This window comes from Bactrocera tryoni, chromosome 1, assembly GCF_016617805.1.
Source record: "Bactrocera tryoni isolate S06 chromosome 1, CSIRO_BtryS06_freeze2, whole genome shotgun sequence".
NCBI lineage: Eukaryota > Metazoa > Arthropoda > Insecta > Diptera > Tephritidae > Bactrocera > Bactrocera tryoni.
The window spans coordinates 70,492,869-70,516,912 of record NC_052499.1 but is presented as its reverse complement, the minus strand read 5'-3'; the positions used below and the strand labels follow the sequence as shown (position 1 = coordinate 70,516,912).

General features: G+C 37.5%; 1 protein-coding gene across 1 annotated transcript; it reads right to left on the bottom strand.

The window, feature by feature from the left end:
• Window positions 1-3,634: 3,634 nt before the first annotated feature.
• On the bottom strand, window positions 3,635-20,348 carry LOC120772486. The gene is made up of 3 exons (XM_040101136.1): window positions 19,301-20,348; window positions 6,538-7,110; window positions 3,635-6,474 (listed from the first exon to the last, which is right to left on the bottom strand). Exons 1-3 carry the CDS (start codon window positions 19,548-19,550, stop codon window positions 4,247-4,249), a joined length of 3,051 nt encoding a protein of 1,016 aa, XP_039957070.1. The 5' UTR covers window positions 19,551-20,348; the 3' UTR covers window positions 3,635-4,246.
• Window positions 20,349-24,044: the final 3,696 nt, after the last annotated feature.

Genomic DNA, 24,044 nt, shown 5'->3' with positions numbered 1-24,044 from the left:
CTATTTCCCACAAACGTCATTTCCAATGCAAATAATTAGTTTTCATTTTAGACTCCCTTTCATTTCTATTCATGTTCATTTGTATGCGCATAATATTATTGTAGTTATGTATTGTGATTTCACAATTCACACTTTTCCGCCATTTAACGCACGAACAATAGAATTTCACTTCCAATTACATCGGAATAAAGGCTTTTATTGTGGCTTTCGGCTGCAAATGACTCGCTTCATGTCAACGATAGTTCGCTGAGTAATGACATTTAATCGTCAAATGTGCGGCGGGTGTCAATTTCCCCTGGTACACGTTTGTGTAATTACCAGCTAAATGGAAATGCAGGCGGTACATAAAATATGCGTAGGTGTGTATGTTTATGTGAGCGCACACGAAATGCAATATCCACGAAATTCACGTCGAAATCACCAAAAGCGAAAAGATCGCCGATTACCGATCAACGATCAACGGTCTGTACTCACAGTGCCGACAACTGCAACGGACGCTTGACGAGAGGCATTTTTTACGCTTTGCGCTCGTAAAAATTCGTTTGCAGCTTCAGCCAGCTAGCGATCCATTGCAGTCAATTGAACGTGGAAATCGCCTTAATGGGTGATGATTACTCAATGTCCCAACGCTGGCTCAATGGCGCATACTTGAGCGCAAACATACTTACAAACAGTAACATATTCATGTATATGCGTATAGTACATAATGTAACTGACACAAGAATGCTTTATGGGTATGGGGGATGTGTACCATATAGTACATATGTATGTATGTGTATGGCAATATTTTTCGTAAACGCTTGCAATTGACGTATTTTCGTTCGAATGCGTATTTGATGAACGCATATGGGCTCATTGACAGACACTCAGACAGACCGTGCACCACCACTTCAGAATGGAAAACCATTAAGTGCACTTACTTCACTTACTTGATTACTTGCCCGTCATAAAAGCATATGCGTATTTGAGCATAAATACATTTGAGAATATCAACATAATGATCACTGCAGTTAAATTAATCGATATTTTGATGTGAGAGATTGCAAATAAATGAAAAAATTAGTGCCTATTTAAAAAAAAAAAATAAAGAAGGTAAGTGAGTGGCACATAGTTAGTTCCCCTTAAGTGCAAATGCGAAGAAAAATTAAGAGCTTGGCAGTGTTACTTCCAATAAGATTTCCAATAAATTTCAAAACTTTAGCAAAATGTTGCTCAAAATGTTGTACAATAATTTTCCTGATATATCTTATAAACATATGTAGTAGGTATGAATTCTGGCCACAGGGTCACTCGAGACCCAAGTTACTCTACAGCTTTACTTTCGAATGAATCGTATGACCTAATTTCTGTTTGTTGTTGCCAAAAATGTAACTTTTTGTCAGAAAGCAGTCAGTCGATTTGCCTTTTCAGGTCATTTAACTTTGAGTTTCTAAGGTGTTTTTGAAAAAAATTACTAAGCTACTTTTTCGCCGGAGAAAGAAAAAAGTTGTATAATCTTTCACACAACACAGGGTGTTTTATTTAGACATGTGGTTTTCCATGAGGTTCTACTTTTTCTGGACATTCTTGGAAAATCTATAATAGACCACATTTGCATCATGCGCCAAATCTTGGAAAAGACCCGTGAGAGGAAGATCGACACACACCACCTATTCGCCGACTTTAAAGCTGCCGACAGCACGAAAGGAACTTATAATAAAGCTAAGTTTTTGGTCATATTATTAAATAGTATGCTAAAGCTAAAGCAGTTTCACTGTGATAATAATGTTTCGCAATATTTGATCCAGTAGTGCTTGGTTATCTTACAGTTATCCCAAATATTCCAACCGCTTTGAGCAAATAATTCAAATGAAATAGTTCTGTGATAGTTCTCTGAGCACAAATACTACATGGCATCCATCTCAGGTACTTCCAGATATGTCTTTATCTTGTTAACGGCACTTCGTTTCCGAGTGGTCTTCCTTTTAAGTCCAACCAAGGGGTTTCATCTTTCGCAAAACTATTTTGTGTACATGGAAACGTACAGTTATTTAATATGTGATTTTCTTACTGTCCATCAATCGGCAGAAGTGCTTCATAAGTCCTTTCACTGCCTAGGACTGCCGCTTCAAAGATGAAAGGAAAATATTTGGACGAAAAAAGGAGAAGACATTTTGTGACCTTTACACATTAATGTACGCTTCATGGATTTTATTGATTTGGGGAAACATTCTAATTTTCATAACTGTAACTGCCGCCAGTAGGCTTCACCCATAAGATTGGAGTTATGACTTGACCTTGAAGAGTGCATATTTTCTTATTCGCTATTGTAATTCTTTTCATCTTATATAACTCTACAGATCATCTGTTCATCTTATATAACTCTACAATCCTTCTAACTTTACAAAAGAGTTAAAAACCCTTTTAGGCCCCTCCAGACATTCAGCGTCAATCTTCATTTTCGTCTCTCTATTTTCATTTATCTTATTCAATAATTTTATAGGATTATTTCCCTATATTTTCACAAGAGCAAGTCATGTAAGACTCACACTTACCTACATATCGTGGGGGTACGTAAGAATATTTCGTATTCCTAAAACCGTATCGGTCGATATTTTTCACCAAATTAGTATAAAGTTTTTTCTTGTTCGCGTGAAGCTCGATCTCCAAATGTTAAGTGGTGTGCTTGTGTTTCTAATGGACTCACGGCTACGGAATCTTTGCAAAAGTTGCAGAAGCGTTTTGAGGAGTCTACTTTAAAACGAAAAAAAGTTTTTGAATCATCCATTCTCTATCTAATCAGAGAGATAGTGGAAGATCTCAACATCGTTTATGTAATAAATGAACAGTTTTTGGTTACATCATTTGCAAAACAACGTTGAGTAGAGGTCTCAAAAGAGAAGCTTGACTACGTAGCTGGGGACGCTACATTCATCAAACGCCTCATTACCGGTTACGAAATGTGGGTACTCGGAGATAATATTATATTTGTATATCAAAATGTTCAAGATGAACGGGCATATTGAGTTGCGATTTCAAATGACCTATATTGGATAATTTTCCCGTTGGAAAGGTGTTAATAAAATTCTAATAAAATTGCTAAAAATTTTATATTCTAGATGCAGCATTGCTGATTTAGTGGTGATCGGCATAGTAAGCACAACACCATCACCATCTTGAGGCCCAACATATATTTATGAATAATATTGGACCGAATAGTTCAAAGAAATCGTCCATAGAATCAGTTTAGTGTGGTTTGTGGGCCGTTACACATAATTAGACTTTTTTCTGTCGGAATATGTAAGGTCCAAGGTCTATGCAGACAATTTCCGCTTCGATTCAGACCCTGGAGCAAAACATTTTGATTGTCATTTATCAATTATTAGTCGAAATGCTCCAACGAGTCATCGAAAATTGGAGTCAACGGATCATTAGAGACGTAGTCGCGGCCAACATTTGAAAAATATAATCTTATTATAAATATATGCCGAATATGTTCCTTCGAATGATAAAAGACATTCCTCATTAAATTTGAAGTGTCTGTGTTTTTCTTCTTTTTTCTTTTTCTAAACGTACGGAACATCGGAAAAGCTCACCCTTTATATACAAGTAGTACCATTCAAGAATAAGGTAAAATCAAAATATACAACAATTATTAGTTTTTAATATATTTCTTTATTTAAACTTCATGCATTTGAAATAACTTAATTCGAAGCTACAAAATTATTTTTTTTTTTTTTTTACCTAAGATTTTCGAATTTGATATGTCACTTCAGTAATGCAATAAATAACTGTATCTCAATTAATATTATAAATTTAACAAAAAATAATAATTCTTTGTTCTCTTTTCTCAGTTCCTTCCTCATGATTGCATAGTAAAAATTTAAATGCATTAAAATCCATGGATAATTAATTCACATAAAAATGTATATGTGTGTATGTGTGTAAAGAATTCGAAAAATATGGCAAAACAATCGTAATGTTATACATACTACAAATATAATACACGAGCGTATATAATAATATTGCTATTAAAAATAAGAATTACAGTCTGTTTTCGATTTTATGCTAACTAAATAACTAATTCGTCCGCCAATACAACAAATTCATGTATATACCAAATATATATGTCTACATATATGTATGTATATATATACGCGTTTATGACTATGTATGTGTGTGTGTTGAAGTCTCTGCATTCCTTTATTTACAATAAGTGCCACCTCTCCCTCTCTCTCTCTCTGGAGCAATCTAGATCTCGTTTGCCCTACAAACACTCCTCCAACTCCTCGCATGACGCAGCCACTATCGTTGATTTGGGCAACTCGATTTCCAGCAACTTCGTGCATGTGCCCACCTCCTCGTCCTCCTCATCGAGATCGTCTTTGCCACAGCGTTGCTCCTGCATTTCAATATCCAAAGTGCCATGTTGCCGTTGGAAGGAGATGAAGAAAGCCACCACCGAGACGAGCAGGAACATGAGCGCTATGCTGGAGCAAATCACAATTATTAGACCGGAGCGACTGAAGACTGAAGCCGATGTCACATCGTTTATGCTGCGTGTAGGCAAAGGTTTACCAATGCCACCATTACTCTCAGCGGCCATGTGATCATTTAAAGTGCGTCCGGCATTGTGTGGTGGGAAGGTTTCGAAGAGCGTCGCCGCCATTGTATCGTCCAACTGTGTCAACAACATTGTGTGATGTGTCTGCGTGTTGATCGAACGTGAACCTTTCGTTGAGGCGGTGACATCACCTTGTCCGGCACTCACACCCACCAGAAGCGGCACAATGTCTGGGTCATCAGTGCTATTGTCGTCATCATCATTTACTTGACTATCTTTCAGCGTCGTCGACTGTCCCTCAGTTGTGCTGGTGGAGATCGGTGAGATCTCACCGTTTGGTATGTATGTTGTGCTCAGGAGAGAAATATGCTTAGGGGTTATCTTGTTTTGCAGATTAGTTTCATTATCTACGGATTCTTGTAGAATTATTGACTCCGTGGTGGAACCACTTTGCGTAATTTCGTTGTCTGGCTCAGTTTCTTGCAGAATTGTTGATTCTTCTGCGAGCTTATCAACGCTTGGAATTTGACCATCTTCATTTGTAGTTGACTTTTCTGTTTGACTTCCAATATCAATGTTTATTTCTATCAAGTGTTGCATACCGTTGAGAGTATCCTCTTTGCCATCAGACTGTGTGCTCTCTTCGCTAGTTGTTAGGTTACTTTTATTTTCTAATTCTTGAGCTTCTTGTTCTACCTCGTCAATTCGATTGTTGTCCTCGTTAAGTTTGTCATCTTCACTGTTATTTTGTGTATCTTCTTCAACATGTCCAGTAGGAGACTCTACAGGTTCCGAAACAGCCTGCTCGTTGGCATTATTTTCTAATTCTAAACTTGATTCCTTTGCCGCATCATCATTCTGTACACTTTGTTCATTTTCACCGTCTACAACGTTTTCCAAAGTTACAGCGGGCTTTGCTGTGGTTTCCTCCTCATCCAACAGCTCTTCTTTAACTATGTCCACACTATCGGTTGTCTCTTCCATTGATTCAACAGTTACAGATTCAAGTGCGCCCTCCTCTAATTCAACACCCTGTTTCTTAATTACAATATGCACACTTTTCACACTCTCGGGCTCAACAGTCGTGCCAACTTCTTCGTTGGCTAGAGCATCGCTTTCGTCTAAGTGTAAGAGATCTACTGGCAGATCTTCAGCCAATACCATAGAAGGCTCGGTAGCGGTGAGGTTTTCATTTAAAACTATAGATAAGGATGATTCATCCGCGGCAGCAGGCGTTATCTCAGTTTCATCTACATCCGCTGCAGAAAAACTCTTTTCTGTTGTTTCAGCGTTTGCATTTTCATTTTCTACAGTTGCTTGTTCTCGGCTTGTATTCTCGTTTTCATCCAAAAGGCTGGATGAAGTTGCTTCATGGCTCTTCACTGACTCCTGAGTATCTTCATTATCTACGTTATTCACTTCCGCGTTGACTGAGTGCACTTCGGTTGATGCTTTGATATTTTTGCCTTCTGGCTCCGTATCATCTTCCATTTTTTGGTGGTCCGGCCCATTGCTGAACTCCTTTTGTTCTTTCAAACCTTCTTCATCGATTTCGTTTGCTTCGTGTGAGTAAAGCGCAGACTCAGATATACGATTTAATTTAGTTTGTATTGAGCTCTCATCTGCAGCTAGTAAACCCTCTTGAGCCTCAACTTTGTCTTCTTCAATATTTTGCATGCCTTCTTCTTCAGCTAACTGCATGTTCGTTACACCGCTGTCATTTAAAATTCCTCCGTTTTCGTTACCATTAACATTAAGATTTCTGGCACCTCGTTGATTGTCCACAAAAGACTTGACCGTTGAAACAGCCTCTTCGGCTTGTAAGGGGAACAGTACTGAGAGGTCATAATTCGCCGTTTTTGAATGCTCAAGGGTTGTACTTTCTGTTGTCGACAATTGCTCGTGCACAGTATCTGGGGAAGTGGATGTTACTGAAATATGATAATGTATAAGTTAATAATTGTTGGACTTTTCCAAAATCAACCTCAACTTACACTCTGCTAGTACATCAATCGCGGCACTGGACTTGGTGCTACTCTCCTGCAGCGCGCTTTGTATTAACTTCACTTCGTCGCGTAGTTTGCGACGCACCTCCTCATCCGTTACATTTTGTAGGTGTTGAACTTGTGCAGCCACAATGTCTTGTTCAAATTCGATTTCGTTGCGCACAGAATTGCGTATGGAATCCTCCAGATTTTCGTCAAGCACAGTTTCGGCATAATCGAATTTTGGATTTACACGTAGATTAGTGGTTGCCTCTTCGCTGACGACTTGCGCGATTTCATTATTAACATCTTGTGGCCTACTCAAAACCGTTATGGGATTATCGTGTCGTACAGTACCGCTGCTGACCGTTGACGTTTCCGCTTCGTTCACAGCTATAGCAACGGTTACATTGTGCTGAACATCCACAACAGCGGTGTGATTATCGGCTAAATGTGGTGTGTCAACTGTGGTGGTATCAATTTCAACTGCGGCTTCCAATGGTGTATTTGGCGTGGTAAAATGCAAGTCGGTTGTTGTCTCTGCTATAGATCGGCGTACAACAGCTGCATTGATAGGTGTCGCTGTTAAATAAAAGAAATGGATGGAATGTTATCAGCAAATGTTAACTAGAATGTTGTTAGAAATTAAAACTGGAAATGTTGCGGTTAACTCAATGTTAAAAGAAATTCAAATATTTACGGTATATTTACATTAACGCAAGAATCATATATTTATTATTTAACACAAACTACTTGAACAAAATATGTTTTGGAATTATAAAAATAATATTGTTGCTCCCAGAGTCAGAAGTCAGTCATTCAGTAGCGCATCCATTTCCACTTAATTCCTTTGTGGGCAAGGTTCTAGAGAAATTGTTCCTTCCAACATATCGTTAATATAAATATTTATTAAAATTAACGGGTTTTTCAACAGGGACGCTACAAAAGTAGACCGATAGAGACAGCAAAACACGCCATATTTTCCCCCATTCTTCTGACATTTCTCTTCAGTAAGGTTTGCCATTTCATTATGGAAAGATATACGATCCAACAACGAGTCGAAATTATTAAAACTGACTACCGAAATTCGGAGTCAGTCGCCTCAACTTTAAGAGCGCTATGTCCAATTTACTTATTCGTTCTGTCAGCTCAACAATTGAGCGTCAAGTGGAACAATTTGAATCCACAGGCACAGTACAAAATGTTCACGTGCCAGTGAGACAAAGAAGTGCCTGTAGAGTCGAGAATATTGCCGCCGCTAGCGCCTCAATTGAGGAAGACCCAAATCAGTCTCTCACACTTTGTTCTCAAGCGTTGGGTATCTCTGTGTCGTCGTTGTGGCGAATTTTGCGAAAAGACCTTAACCTACATGCTTACAAGATCAAATTTACGCAAGAATTGAAGCCGCTTGACCACCAGAATTGTCGTATGTTCATGAATTGGGCTGAGCAACAACTTCAAAATGATCCGGATTTTCATCGAAAAATTATATTCAGCGATGGTCCTCATTTCTGGCTGATTGGCTTAGTCAATAAGCAAAATATGCGATATTGGTTAGACAGCAATCCACACGAACTCCATGAGTCACCATTTCATCCCCAAAAAGTATGGTTTAGTGCGGTACTTCTACCGTGATGACCAAGACCGACACTTTGCTGTGAATGGGATTCGCTACCGCTCAGAGATAACCGAATAATTTTGGCTCGATTTGACTGATATTGACTTGGACAATATGTGGTTCTAACAGAACGGTGCCACAAGACACACAGCGAATGTCACAATCGATTTATTGAAAACCAAGTTTGGTGAACGTGTTATCTCTCGTTAGACTATTTTCCTGTCCTACGTCAAGTCTATGGTATATGCCAAAAAGCCAGCGACGATTGATGAACTTCGTACGAATATCGAACGTGAAATTGCAGCAGTATCGGGCGATTAATGCTTGAAAACCGTCGAAAATTGGGTTCAGCGTGTGGACTTCTGTAAGGTGCCTGTATTGGCCATGCAAAAGAAATCGAATTCCACACATAATGGCATTGAATGTGTTGATAATTTCAATGATATCCCCTTTGTAGCGCTCTTATTGGAAAACCCGTTATTTTCTGAGCTCTCATTTTATGATGGTAGCGGACTCCATGAATCGATCTATTGACTACTTCGCATATGCAACTTTTCCAATCAATTTTATGTAGTAAAAGTTCACAAATCCTTGTGAGCTCGTGACTTATGAGAGAATATCTTGTAAAATAAAAAAAATTTTGTCGAATTTCACTGACACTTCATATGTTATAAACTTTTCGTCAATCTTTTCTTATCACCGAATTAACTTGCCCCGTTTGTGTGGGTCAAAACCGTTCAATGGATTCGCCACTGCGGCCATTTAGTGGAAGTGACTTTATTAGTTGACAAATATTTGAAATTCGTGACATATATCTGTTTATAAATCGTTAAGAAAGTGGTAAAATATGAATTTTTAATACCTATGTATGTCTAGAGCAAAGCTTGTCGTGGCGGAAGGAAAGCAATTATTTTGTAATTTTGAATTTATTTGTAACTAACAGGACATCCTGCTTTCAAACATTATGCGCTACGTTCATATTCGGTCTTTGAAGTGTCTACATAAGTGTGTGTATATTTTTATGTGCATATGTATACCATATACCGCATGCACATTGGTGTGTTGCTCATATCTTTAACGACAGGTTTAAATACATAACCAAACAGACTTCCAAATCCAAAGAGGTATGTATGCACATCATTCATCACAGCACAAATGCGTGTGTCAACTTAGATAAATTCAAATATATGCATATACGACATGCAGTTCATAAAGTTAAAGATCAAGCAGATATTTATACAAATACATATGTACTTGCTATGCATTCTGAATGTAAATAGTAAATCTAAAAATAAAGAAGATTTATGAGTTGTTTTCCTACGCCCTCAAGCTTGTCGACTCAATGTTTATATAGAAAGCGATCGTATTACTGAGAATATGCTATGATATTTCAACACATTTTCGACCATTAGAAGTGTTAAAACATTAAAGAGTTGTCGTAACTGAGCATTTTAGTAATAAATAGAAAATAATACAAAAAAAATTCAAAATTGATAAAACTTAAATACTTTTTTCCTTTATTCAAAATGTTTAATTAAATTTTTTGTGAGTTGATTTTGAAGCTAAAGAAAGTACAATAAAGAGCACAGGCATTTAATTTCCATTCCCGCTAGTTCGGTGGGATGTTTGCACTCCCAAGTATTTAAGACTTGACCTCCCAAACGCGGGACAGTTAAGAAGTAAATGTTGAGTTGTTTCCACCCCATATTCTTCCATACAGCTTCTGCAGATGGCGTTTGGTAAGATTCCCAACCTTACAGCATGAACGCCAATATGGCAATGGCCTATTAAAAGCCCCACAACTAGGCAGAGGCTAGCCTTACTAAGGACAAATCAATGATCAAATAAAAATAGATCTCTTGCGATCGATCGCCTCCAACGCTTCTTCCCACCCACAACTCCCTCGCGGGTAAATCAAAAAATGGACAGAGAAGGAGCCACCAGAGTTCGGTTGCCGATTTCATGATCCAAGTCATCCGGTATGAAGTCAAAGTGAATTAGGATATCTGAGTGTTCAGACATTTGTTCTTTTAGTAACTCAGATTCTCTGAGTCTGATAGCAACTTTTGCAGCCATATACCTTCCAACGATGTCTACAGATACTATGTGCAAAATGGCGTTAAGTGCCATGTTTGGAGTGGACCTTAGCGCAGCACACATGCTGATAAGCGCCGCCTGTTTAACACTCTACGGTTTCTTTGCAAGTATGACCACTTTCTCTACAGCAGTATAAGTCAATCGATGCCTTTTTGCTTTCTCTTCGTTTTTTGGCTTCCAAGAAAGCTTCCTATCCAGGATGAGCCCTAAATATTTCACTGTATCCGCCGCGAGACGGGTGTCTCCCATTTGCGGCAGCGGTGCCACCGGGATCTTGTGTCTCAAGCTTCAAAGTGGTACGAGGTACTAAACCATTTGATTTTGGCGTTTCGAATTTCAAAAAGCTCTAAATATAGTTCTTGAAGCACTAAGTTGGCCTTTTTGCTTAATCGGTTAAGCAAAATCGCCTCCTTAGTCATCTGCTACATCGAGTGAATGCCAAAGACATACAGAAAAGTTAGTTTGGCGTCTGTGTAATAAACTCGCTGGGCTGCAACCAAATTGGGTAGCGCAACGAAATTCCGTCACAGTAGCATATGCAGAGCGGCGCATAATAAAAATTTAATATGTATACTTGTATGTATGTATATATATTTTTGGTGCCATAGGCGGCTGATTTGAAGCCAAATAATTGATCGGTAGCCACTTATTTAAAGCTTTTGAACCTAATAAATATGAAGATAAGGTAAATAAACACTACAAACTACAGAAATAAATTAAAAGAAGCTTGCAGTTAAAAATATTTTTTTTAAATTTAATTATATTCAGTTTGTCACGAAGTTTGTAACACCCAGAAGGAAGCGTCGGAGACCCTATCAAGTATATATATAAATGATCAGTATGTCGAGCTGAGTCGATTTAGGCATGTCCGTCTGTCTCTCTGTCCGTCTGTATATAAACGAACCAGTCTCTCAGTTTTTAAGGTATCGTTTTGAAATTTTGTAAACGACATTTTCTCTTCAAGAAGGTACTCATTTGTCGGAATTGCCGATATCGGACCACTATAACATATAGCTGACACACAAACTGAACGATAGGAATCAAGTTCTTGTATGGAAAACTTTCACATTTGACAAAGTATCTTCACAAAAGTTGGCACAGGTTATTTTCTAAGATAATAATGTAATATACGAAAAAATTGTTCAGATCAGCTTACAATAGCATATAGCTGCTATGTATACAAACTGAATGATCAGAATCTAGTGCTGGTATGGAAAACTTTTGCATTTGACAAGATATGTTCACGAAATTTGACATGGAAATGCATCTGTGAAGCGTATATTAGCTTCGGTGCAGCCAAAGTTAACGTTTTTTCTTGTTTTTTTTGTATAATTATTCAGTTTTATTTAGAATCTGTCTTATTAGTAAAATCACAATAAGAAAATTTGCTGACAGAAACAATAACGCATGAAAAATATTTTACAAAAATGACGATAAAATCGATTGAATCGAAGTGGGAGGATTAAAAGATAATATCTTTTTAGTTATTTTATACATTGTTATACATTGTTTCCTATTATCCAGCAGTTCGGTCCCAAGTACGTTATCATGGTTATCCAAAGCAGAGAGGTAACCAGTATTTAATTCTTCCATAGTTTCTTTAATACGCTTTACCTAATATAGTGCGAAGAATTTTGAACGTCTTGAATAACTTTAAAATTTGTATCAGCTGGGCTCCCCAAATTTAAATACCATAACAGCAGATAGGTCTGAGTATTGCTCTATATAGTATATGTATAAGTAGTTTGTTGTTCAAACTCAGACGAGATCTGGACCTTAAGAGCCAATATAGCTGCGTTAACCTTAATCTGACTTGAGTTCTCTTAATTTTCACGTGCTCTCTCCATGTACATCTCTTATAAATTGCATTAAAATCTCAGATATTTTGTATTTGTTGGTAGCAACGGACTATACTTGTAAAAGACCACATGAGAACATATTTCGTACCTGAGAGGCATTATTGTTCGGCATTAATGAAAATGTACCATTTGGTTAGCCAGGTTCTGAAATGCATTATCAGTTGATATATCCGCACTAGTTTCCAAGTTTCTGGGATATCGAAATGAAATTTTACAAACATCCTTTTCTCGCTAAGAAGCTGCTCATTGATCGGGAATTTATATGTAGTATATATCTCACATACAAACTGATCTATTAATATCAAGCTAAAGTTCTTCGTATAACCTTTTTGCCAAGTACTTCTCATAAAGAGTACGAAAGGTCGATGCAATCACAGTTAACGCTTTTTCTTGTTTTTGTCCATGTTCCGCCCACTGTGCTGCGTTACAATGAACTCGCCTAGCATATTGTTCTTTTGTTATCACTGATAATAACAGAGCATACAAACATAAATACACATATTTAAATACATAAATAGGTATATATGTATGTAGTTATGTATGTAAGTATATAAAGAAGATGTGTGTCGGTATGTGTGCTTGCATGTCAATAATCATAATTCTAACTCGAACAGAAGTCAACAACTCATTCAAGCATGTGGCATGCCACAATAAGGGCAATAGCACTTGGAGGCGACTTGCAAGATAAGCGCCCGAAAAAACCCTAACTAATTCGAACATTAAAATGGAAATGAGGCTGCCCACAAGCGGTTACCAACTGGTTACGGCGCTGCACTAACAACAATATTAGCATTGGCTGCAGTAAACAAACACATGCAAGCAAACACGTACTCCTTTAAGCATACAAAAATTTATTATGCATTCCCGATATCTTAAATTATCACACAATAAAACCGCGGACGGCCAGCGACAGATTGCCGAACTGCAGTCAAAGAGGCCAAGCCATATGTATATATGTGTATATAGGTGCATGTGTGTATGTCTATGCAACATACATGTGTTTTTTATGCCCTACTGTGCATACATACATACATATTAGTATGTTTTTGTTAAAATGAAGATTTGTGTGTCCAACATGCGCCCATGGGGAACCTTCTTCTGAGGCTGTGCCGCTGCCAGTCTATGGAGTGCATGTCTGTATGTACGCCTATGTGTGTTTGAATAAGTGTGGCATGTCAAGAATTTTTCAAATGACGAAATTTTAAAATAAAAGCACCAACTTGTCATTCTTCTATGTCACAGCCACATTCTTCGGCACATAGAGTTGACAGCGGCGCAAAGACACATTTGAACAAATCAATATGCCAAGCAGACCGTGTGGCACACAATAGCCGCATAGCGTCAAAATAGCCGAGAATGCAAACGGACACAGACGTGGCAGGCACAATAGTTGGTCTCGCAGCGGCAAGTTCGTTTTGGGGAAATGTCTTTGAATTGTTGCAGAGGATTTTCCTGCATGCCAAAGCAAAGACCCTAACGAATTGGTGAAATCTGACGACAGCTTACTGCAGTGGTAGTGGCGGGGCAGCAGTTTGAAAGCGTTGCGCTTTGAATGGCAAAGGATTATGCATAACGGTCGACGATAAGCTTTTCCCACGCTTCCATTCATTGCATTGTTTACTCATTTTATCAAGTTCAATGTAATTGTTTACTCGTTTTTATGCTGTTTATAATGCTTTATGACCCCAACTGCTGTTAATGGGGCTTGCGCTCATGCATGCGTGTGGAAAGCAGTCACAGATAAGCCTATGAGTAGGCTTGCCTCTTGCGTAGATGCTTATGTATACTCAGCTGTCATTTGCGTTTGCTTACTGCCTAGATTTCCATGCAAGTATTATCGTCATTAATTTTTATTTATTTGACTTCTGCAGTGTGAACACATACATAGAACATGGAAAAACGTTAATTCTTAATACCCTTTACAAATAAAAAAGTTTCCATACAAAAACTTGATTTTGATCGTTCAGTTTACATATATGCCAGCTATACGCTAAAGTGATCTGATATCTGCGGTTCCAACAAGTGAGCAGCTTCTTGGGGAGAAAAGCACGTGGTCAGAATTTCAGTTCGATATCTCAAGAACTGAGGGACTAAATTGTGTAGTTCGAATAGCAATTAACCGTCTGAAGAACAACAAAGCGGCAAATTTTGGAAAGGACCCGTGAAAGGAGGATCGACACACACCATCTCTTCGTCGATTTCAAAGCTGCATTTGACAGCACGAAAAGGAGCTGACTTTATGCCGCGATGTCTGAATTTGGTATCCCCGCAAAACTAATACGTTTATGTAAGCTGACGCTGAGCAACACCAGAAGCTCCGCCAGAATCGGGAACGACCTCTCGAGCCGTTCGATACCAAGCGAGGTTTTAGACAAGGATATCATCATCCTCGTCCCGCTATTTGGAGTCCTGCTCTGGAGTATTCGACGCAGTATACGCCGGAGAAAGCAGAGAAAGAGAAATGCCTTCATTCTTTTGGAATTACCAGGTAGAGAAAGACCTGGCCACACTTTTAATCTCCAATAAAGAAGAATAAGATTGTGTATATACAGGCAATCAGACAGAGAACATGGCTAAATCGACTCTAATATACTTTATAATGTCACCAACATTTCCTTCTGGTAATTGCAAACTTCCTGACACTCTTATTTAACCTTGTTCAGGGTATAAAAAGCCTATCAGTGCTTATATTTGTGAGCATACATACATATACATACATATGTATGTATATAGACATTGCATTAAATCTCCTACTGTGGGCCATTGATCTACTGAGCATTATAAAGAAATTAACGATAACTTCGACTTCCTTAAACACGCACAGGCATATACGTATATATGTATATACATATGTATATATAATGACATGTATACACATATGAATGATTATGCACTTATGTAAGAAAGTCCCTTTATATTGCATTTTACGAGTGTCTACTTTCTTATTTATGCATTTCACATTATCAACGCTAGCGATGCAACATAAATTGTTATAAACAAAAATTATCAACACGAAAGAACCAACGAAAAAAGTGGAGGAAAAATAAAATGAGTTCCGATTACACAATTATTTTTCCACAGTATAGCCCATTGAAAATCCACTTATGCGCGTACAATCATACAGTCTGCGTGCATGGCGGAAGATGCGACTAGACGCATGCGTCACCGTGCGTGTACTCATATGCGCATGCGCATGCGCCCATGTGCTCGTCGTATTCACTTCCTATATTTTCTTAACACATGAACCGACGAAAATGTAATTAAATTTTTATGTTATGCCGGCATCTTGAACATCGATTTGCTACACACAGTTCATGCAGCACGTGGCTACGCATTGTGTGTCCGTGACATTTCGCCTCACAATGCCTAACATATGGCCGTATGAAAGCTTGAAAGTCACCGCGCTTGGCGCGAGTGCAATGATAATGAAAGAAACGAATCAATATTCGTACGGAAAAGGAGTACAATTATGAATGACGCGGCGTGTTAAAGTGGCGTAGGAAATCGCTAACCGTTATTGAACTACAAAACGTCACTATCGATTTGGGCCACGTCCACAGCCGTTATGTTTTATGTTTATGTACACACATAAATGGCATTTTACTACAAGTTTTAATTGCTTCGATTTTTTCTTATTGTACAAACATAAATTTATATTAATATTTTTTCCAGCGCATGATTCTTATTATAAAATTTTTCGGTTTATATACATGTATTAAATATTCCATGAACGTTTGACATAATGCGTTCATGCATTGTAACTATGTAGCTATATGGTTATTTCCTACAGGCTCTAAGAACTTTCAAAGAAATAAGTTTATAACTCTGCAAGCAATATTCAACTTTTTATATATGCAATACATATCTGCTGCACAGCGCTGGTCACGTATTAGTTCTTCTTGTAAACTTTTTTAGTTTCAATTGTCTAAATATGAACAAATTAAATTGCGGATGTTATCATTTATAGTTGATATGAAAGTCGTTCTTTTGAAAGAATTAATTCATTTGATAAATAACTAAATAGGAGATTTATCAAAAACTAAGTAGAGGTACTTTTTTTAATTGCCATTTTTTGACAGATCACGTGTGAGTCGTGTCAAGATGATATGTTATTTTTGTTCAGTATTGTTTGGCATTTCATCAAGCAATGACTAACGCTTAAACATCGATTACAAATCCTTCAACTTTATTACGAAAATTCACTTTCTGTAAAGAGTGTGTTTAGTGCGCTTCGCTCAACATAATCGGCCTGCTGAGCATACTTTTAATTGTCCGTCTGTGCTTTTATCTGACTACATACATATTTGCCAACTAGTCGCTCGCTTTTTGAGAAATCGATCTGAAAATTTGCACACGCCATTTTCTGCCCAATAAGATGCTAGTCGGTCCCATATAGCATATCACTACAGCATATTGCTGCCAACAAACTGAACGTTTAAAGCTAAGATAAATATTTATACCCTTTTATGCTATAAGAAATGCGCCACTGAAGGGAATTATAGCTTCGGTGCAGTCAAAGTTTACGTTTTTTCTTGTTTTTATATTTTTATAAGATGAACAGTTCAGCTAACGTTGATCTAAAATTATTATCTAACATGTGTATGTTGGAGTTGTCAAGAACACTCCGATCTGGAACTCTCGGAAAACATGACCAGAACCGAACACAAATCAGCTTAAGTGTATTATATATTTTATTTCCGCTTTTTTCGCCTGGATATCTAAAAAAATAAAGATATCCGAGGTGTGCTTTCTTTGATTAGGCAAAAGCGGAACATTTTTAGGAGGAAATGGTGAAATGATTCTTTCTCATCTTCTAACCAACGTTTGCTGAACTTGTCTAAAACCCAACAGTCCAGTAGCGCATCACAAGAAGCCAACGGAGTTGCTTTCTGTTCCCATTTCCTACAGTTTCCTGCAATACCGCTGTGGTCAAGCATTCAAACCAGTTGAATCATAAAACAACTCGATGCTAGAGAAAAAACATCTAGACAACCTTTCACTAGTGTTGAACGCACAGTCACCGATCTCAAGGCTAATATAGCTGTCCTACTTTCGTAGAGGTTAGTAACCACTAGAATAGCATAGTGTTTACAAATTAAAAATGCCAAATGTATTATGGTGTGGCAACCGAATTACTAATTTAGAGGTTTAAAAATGATGATGTAATATTTGAATTGGTCTAAAAGCTTAAGGTCTGTACGAGTTAAATGAAAGTAAACATAATCGAACTACTTTGTTAATTGAGATACATAATTAATTTTTAAGCTTCTTGGTGCTTTTATACTATTCCTATTAATTAAAGATAATTCTAGAAATTTCTAAAACATTTTAACTGATTCTTACAAATTTATTTTCTCTTTTGACTTGAAATTTATTTGAGCTAAATATTTGGTCCATTATTTATTCAGTAGCTCATCTGATTTTAAAAACTTAAATGAAACAAAAATTAAAATGGATTCAAGTAACAAACAATTTTATATTTACAAAATTTTTTCAATTATCAAAAATATCCTTCCCATAAAAATTTTTAGACTATTTTTAGAGATCATTTAGTAATTAAATGGAGTTAAAAATGTATGAAATTGCCTTAATTTCTAATTAATTGAAAGCCGCTTCAATGCAGATTAAGTATTCAACTAGTTAGTAATTAAAAAACAATTTCCTCACACCGATCCGGAGATGATTGAGTTGATGGCAAGTAACTACATATGTATACGAGTACATGCATATCTTAGCATGATATACTATATGTATGTACCAGTAGACGCACATATTAATGTTACGATTAAATAAGCGCGTCATAGGCAGCTCGCGGAAAGCCAGAAAATAAGTGCTGCATTCGAGATTCAGGCACAGTACATTTTTCAAATCTGTGCTAATATTATAAAGAGTAAATATTTAATTGTTTGATTGCTTGAAGATTGAAAAGTTCTTGTACCTTTGAAGCTACACTCTCTCCTGAGAACATAGGCTATCTTATATTTTCAAAAAAAAATTAGCTATCATTACCGCAATGTCAATAATGTAACCCAAGCTATAAAATAAATCACCTAAATAACTCCTTACATAGAGTGCGCTGAGAATACAAGTGATCATAGAACAAAATGATGCGCTCAACGGTGAATATTAAATTTCCACAAAGTTTGTAACATTTAGAAGGAAACGCCGGAGACCCTATAAAATATATATGTACATATGTACTATATACTTATAAATAATCAGCAGGACGAATTGAGTCGATTTATCCAGGCTTCTTTGTCCTTTCGTCTGTAAAATAGCGAACTAGTACCTCAATTTTTGAATTTGAGAAGCAGCTCATTTGTCGGAACCGTCGATATCGGATCACTACACATCTGACTGCCATACGAACTGAATGATCGAAATAAAATGCATGTATGGAAAACTTATTAATTTGAGGGGATATTTTCAAGAAATTTAGAGAGGATTATTCCCTAAGGTAATCACTCGTGAAATATCCCAAGAAATTGTTCAGATCGAATCTCTTTCCCATACAGCAGCCACACAAACCGAACGATCAGAATTCAGTTGTTGTAAGGTATCGCTTGTATTTGTGAAGGGTATTAAATATTCATCGCAAAAATATGTATTTTAAGCACATGAAGTACACTCATGCACACATAGCATATATGTAGCTACAATTCGTATTGGGTATAAATTTGCCGATAAATGAAATTGCTGTGGAAGCGAGAGATTAAAAGGTGAAAAAAACGCAATAAAAAATCGCTTATGCGTTAGCCTTCAAATCAAATTGTCTCGCTGTTGGAGAAAATGCGCTGCAAGTAAACCGTCCAGTTGTTATACATAAGCCTACTTTTAACGTTTTCACAACGTCCGTGAGGGGAAGTGGCAGATGTCATGTCGAAATAAGTGGCCCACGCGAAGTTGTTCAAATCTGCGCGAATGGAGGGGCATAAGGGAAGTTAGAATTGCACACAGCTGGCGAAGCAGACCAACAGAGCTAAAGCTGCAAGCTGAAGTATTAATCTTGTTTTTGTTGTTCTTATTATTATTATGGTTGTAGCTGTCTACGCCAATGATGCTAATGCCATCGGCAAACTTATTGATATGTCGATGCAAAAACGGCCCGTGGTGTTGTTGTGCTTATTGCCACACACACATACGAACATCCATACATATGTACATATACATATAATACATTTTAATAGTCAGTACTCACTTGCCAGCGCCAGAACGGCGATTGTGATGAACAGTGGCAAAGCTTGGCGATGATTGCTGCCACTACTGTTGCCATTGCGATAACAGGTTAACCTGTTGCAACGGCTTTGTTTATGGCAGCTGCAATTGCCGTTGGTGCCATTCATGTCTGCTGCCACACCGTGTTTGTTGCTGCCGGTGATGCACTCTGCAGCGGTGTCTTGTCGTTGTTGTTGCGCGAGATCGCAGCGCACTTGTTTCCAGCATGTCATGTTGCCGTCGTCGTTGTTTTTGCTGCTGTTACTTTTGTTGTGGCAGCTGAATTTCTTGTTTGCTTTCTGTTTCGTGTTAAACGGTTGTTGTTTTTGTCGTTGTTGTTGTTGTCGTCGTCGATTCTGTGGTTATTATTGCCGGTAGTTGATGGTATTTTGTGTGTTTGGCAGCGCCCCTTGGTCAATAAAATCTTGTTTCTCTCGGCTGCCTGTATATATGGTACACAATAATTTATCGAGTTCGATCACTGTGCTGTTGAGTGATGATCCTATGGATACCGAAGATGCCACAGCGTCAAGTAGTGCAGACGACACTGCGATCGTTGCAGACAAGTAAAGCCGGCCGTACAAATGAATGGAGCACAAAACGTTGAACCCGTCAATGGCGATGGTGTCAATACTTCCAGAATGTATAGAAAAGCACGATTGCAAATCGCCAATTACTCTTCCTAATCGTTCTTAACACACTGGCTATTGTGCAACTTCGACTGTGGCGACACTTGCAGCGCGATTTCACGCGAATCACACAAATGTATAAGTTTCACTAGAAGAATTCTTCGAAAGTGAAACACCCGATCACGTAGGCCTGAAGCGTTCAAGCCATATATGCTCCCAAGCACCTTGAACGAGCCAATTTTACGCACTTTACTTTTAATCGCTTGCTTTTAGCTTCTTCTTTGCAGTAATATTACTTTTGTTACTTTCTTCAAATTTTCCGTGTGTCTCTGCTTTTCACTGAATTATTGTTTTAGACACTGTCGTAGCTGTCATCACTTAAGCAAAAAAGTCGAACTGTTCGCGCCCAATACACGTGAAGAACTGAAACCGAAACTGATTTTGAGAACAGAAATCAACTTTTCCTCAACATTGAGAACCACTACATGTGCACACTCAACGTCAGCGGCCAGCATAAAACTCAACAACAACAAAAACGGCAACAATACGTCCGTCCCGCCATGCCGCTGCAATCTTCAGCCTTCAGTCGACGATCCGACCATGTGCATTTTGTGCTCACAGATATCCATGCAAGCAGCGAAGCACACTCGTATGTATGTGTATGCGGTGTATACATCACTCTATGTGAGTATGCCTGTGCCCATAAGTATGGATATTCGTTGGCATTGTCTTCATTTATTTTCTTTTTTGTCCTCGATCTTCAACGATCGCCGTCGCCGCCACTGCCACCGCTTATGCCTAAATCGGCTCGACCGGCTTGTGTCGGCTCGGCTGTGTGGGCTGTCGGTGTCGTGCGGCTATGTCTTGCTTTCTTCTCAATCCCGTAGCGTAGTAGAAAGACGTGCTCTTGGTCGCGCTCCTTCTTTCTGGTTGTGTAAATACATACGAACGCTTATTTACATTAGGCTTGTATGTGCAGAGTCAATACATTAATATGCGGTTATTTGGGTAGCTGCAATTATACTTTATTGTAGATCACATTAGGCTGTATCGATTTTTTGGCTTTCAATATCCACGGATAAAAGAAGATTATATCTTAAGTCTTGCACACATAACGCAAATTTTTAAATTTTTAATTGTTTCCCCAGTTTTTTTAGCAATTTTTAAATTATTATAAGTGCCACCAGAATTTGTAATTTGTGATATCAAAATTTTAGTTTTGTTGACGATGTTCGTGACTATTGTTCGATTTTATTCCCGAACCTTCAATTGAATACAATGAAAAGTTACCCAAGTGGATCTAATACTTTAATGTCGTGTAAAATCGTTCCTAAGCATTTGAGACATAACGTTTTGATCTCAGTGTTGTTTTCCTTGGAGATATCATGTGACAGGTGTGTCTGAAAATATCGTCCAGCACGATTCCTGCTGAGAATAGTCATGAATACTTAGATAATGACTGATTTCTATTAAATAATACTTCGATCAGTCATTTCGGAATTTTCTTATCTGTTTAAAGAATGATTGAATTCAGTGGCATGAACTGTTTAAGCTTCCACTGGAATGATCTTCAGTGCCTTCAGCGCATTTTTTGCGGTTTTAGCTAATTTTTGTAGCGCCAGTTTCGAGGTCGTATTCTCAAAGCCGCGTCTCACTACCAGCAATGATGTGTTTGATGAATGTTGAGTACCCTTCATTGTCAAGCATCTCTTTGCGAACTCTACACGACGTTGATTTTGCAAACGATTCAGATTTTTTGGTTTCGAATCTTGCATTGATAGGCTTCATACCCAAAACATTAACTAAAATGATGGATTTCGTTTTAATAATACCTCGATCAGTCATTTCGGAATTTTCTTATCTGTTTAAAGAACACCCAGTCGATAACCTGAGGTGGCTTAGAACTGTATGATATGAATACCTTAGAAATATTATAAAGTTTCATAAATTTCCCTCTTTAAAACACGATCCTCCCTAATACAGGGGCATACATGGGTGCATATGAAGGCATGCACTTCGGCGGAATGCATATCCATCATCGCTTCTGGGTCCGAGCTACTTCAATGGCATAGTTGTTGCTTTCTAGTTTCGAAGTAAACGCAACAGAAGTTACACAAGTCAATAAATGTTGGTGATGATATAAATTGTGAGGTCAAAAGAGCACGATTGACTAGAAAATATTTATTTTATCATGTTATTCTTAATGTTATTCATTTAAGGTATAGGAATGTAAAGATTAACTTATGATTTTATATATGTATTATAAACTTCTTCCGTCTTTTAACTTCGACTAGGAAATATTTTCTAATAACAAATTTTCAAAAAACGTCTGCATGGAAAATAATAAAATAAAAATTATTTTCTTTAATTTGGTACTTTTTACTTTTTGTCCAAGTAAATCCGCTCCAAACCCACCTAAATTTCTACTATATTCATTATATTCCCAGACGGAAGTACGTACATTCGTATGTACGCATTTGTATACTTTACCAACAATTTACTTTGACTGTATCCGCTCTTAGAATAGCATTTGAATAAATACATACATACTTACCGACTCCATATGCATTAGCGTTAAATGTGCTACCAACATAGAATTCTTCGGATGCCGATTGCTGCTGCCTTATTGCCTTACTAGTAGGTAGACAATTTGCTCGGGGCTCTTCTCTATAATGAAAACGCTGTTGTTGGCTCACCTTGACAAGAAGAGAGTTGAGAGAGGACACACAATTTTGGAGTCTTTACCATTCTGAGCACACACACGTATACAGACATATGAATTTATTTGTATGTGTGGTGCCATATTCGAGTATTACTAGCCCAGGGGGTTCCAACTTCTATGGAAATTCGTGTGGCATAAGGTTGGACTCAAGTATTTGTTTGAATAATTGGCAACAACAAAAATAATTGATATGCTGCCTGTTGGTTTCTTGGTTTGCCGGTATGCCGGTATGCCGGCCTATCCAGCGCTTGACTCGTTAGCTAGGTATACATACACACATTTATTTATGTATGTTTGAAGTAGGAGTTCGTGTGTAATTTTCATTTAAATTGTCACTGGTGTGATTATAGATGTTAAATTTATTTATTTATTTTTTGTTTTGCTTCTCCACTGTTTATATTAGTTCTGTTTTTTGTATGTATTTGGTTAGCTGCTTTGAGTGTGTTTGTAGTTGGTGTCATAGAACAAATTATGGAAAGTTGTGTATCAGAAGCAGCGTAACGAGGATTAGAAGGCATTTACAATATCTGAGTGTAGGTGTTTGAGCACTTGTGAGTGGAGTCTTTTATATGTTCATACAGGTGATATGTATGTAAGTGTTTTGAAATATTTGTGGAATGTGTTTGCGGATGTGCGTGCCCAGACAAAGCGTCTAAGAAAATTGGCTGCCAGAGACGTCATTGAAATGCTAGTATCTGACATTCATTAAAAAGGAACTCCACGACAAATATGATACGTAAATTTTCTTTGAATTTACTGTCATTGCAGCAAAAATCAGCATAAAATAGCTATTAGAATAATAAACCAGTTCGAAGTGAAAATCCTTCAATTTTGCAAGGTATTAAAGTTGTTTCATTAATGGATTATATCGACTTGTAATGAGGTATTTTAATTAATTAAAAAATAAATAAATAAAAACAAGTAAAGAAGGGCTAAATTCGGGTGCAAACGTACATTTTATACTCTTGCAACTTGCAGGATTCAAAGCCAGGACAATACCTTAAGGTGTAAAATGTCAACCAGAGGATCGTAGGTTCAAGCAGTTTTATATGCATACATACATATATACTATATACATACCTATGTATAACTCATACACTGACCGACATATTCAGATAACGGTTTGTTAGAAAAATTAAAATCATTATACATATGTAACAGGTGTCGTAAAAATAACCTTCCGATGTTTTTTGAAAAATGAAAAACTTTTTTAAAAAATTAAAAACTTTGATTCTGCTTGTGGATTATTTTTATCATGTAAATGGCCGCCGCCACAGTTGATTGTCATTTGAGCCCTTTTATGGCAGTTTCCATCACTTTGGCCAGAACTTCCGGCGATAGGTCCTCACGTTCTTGACGGATATTGTCTTTAAGAG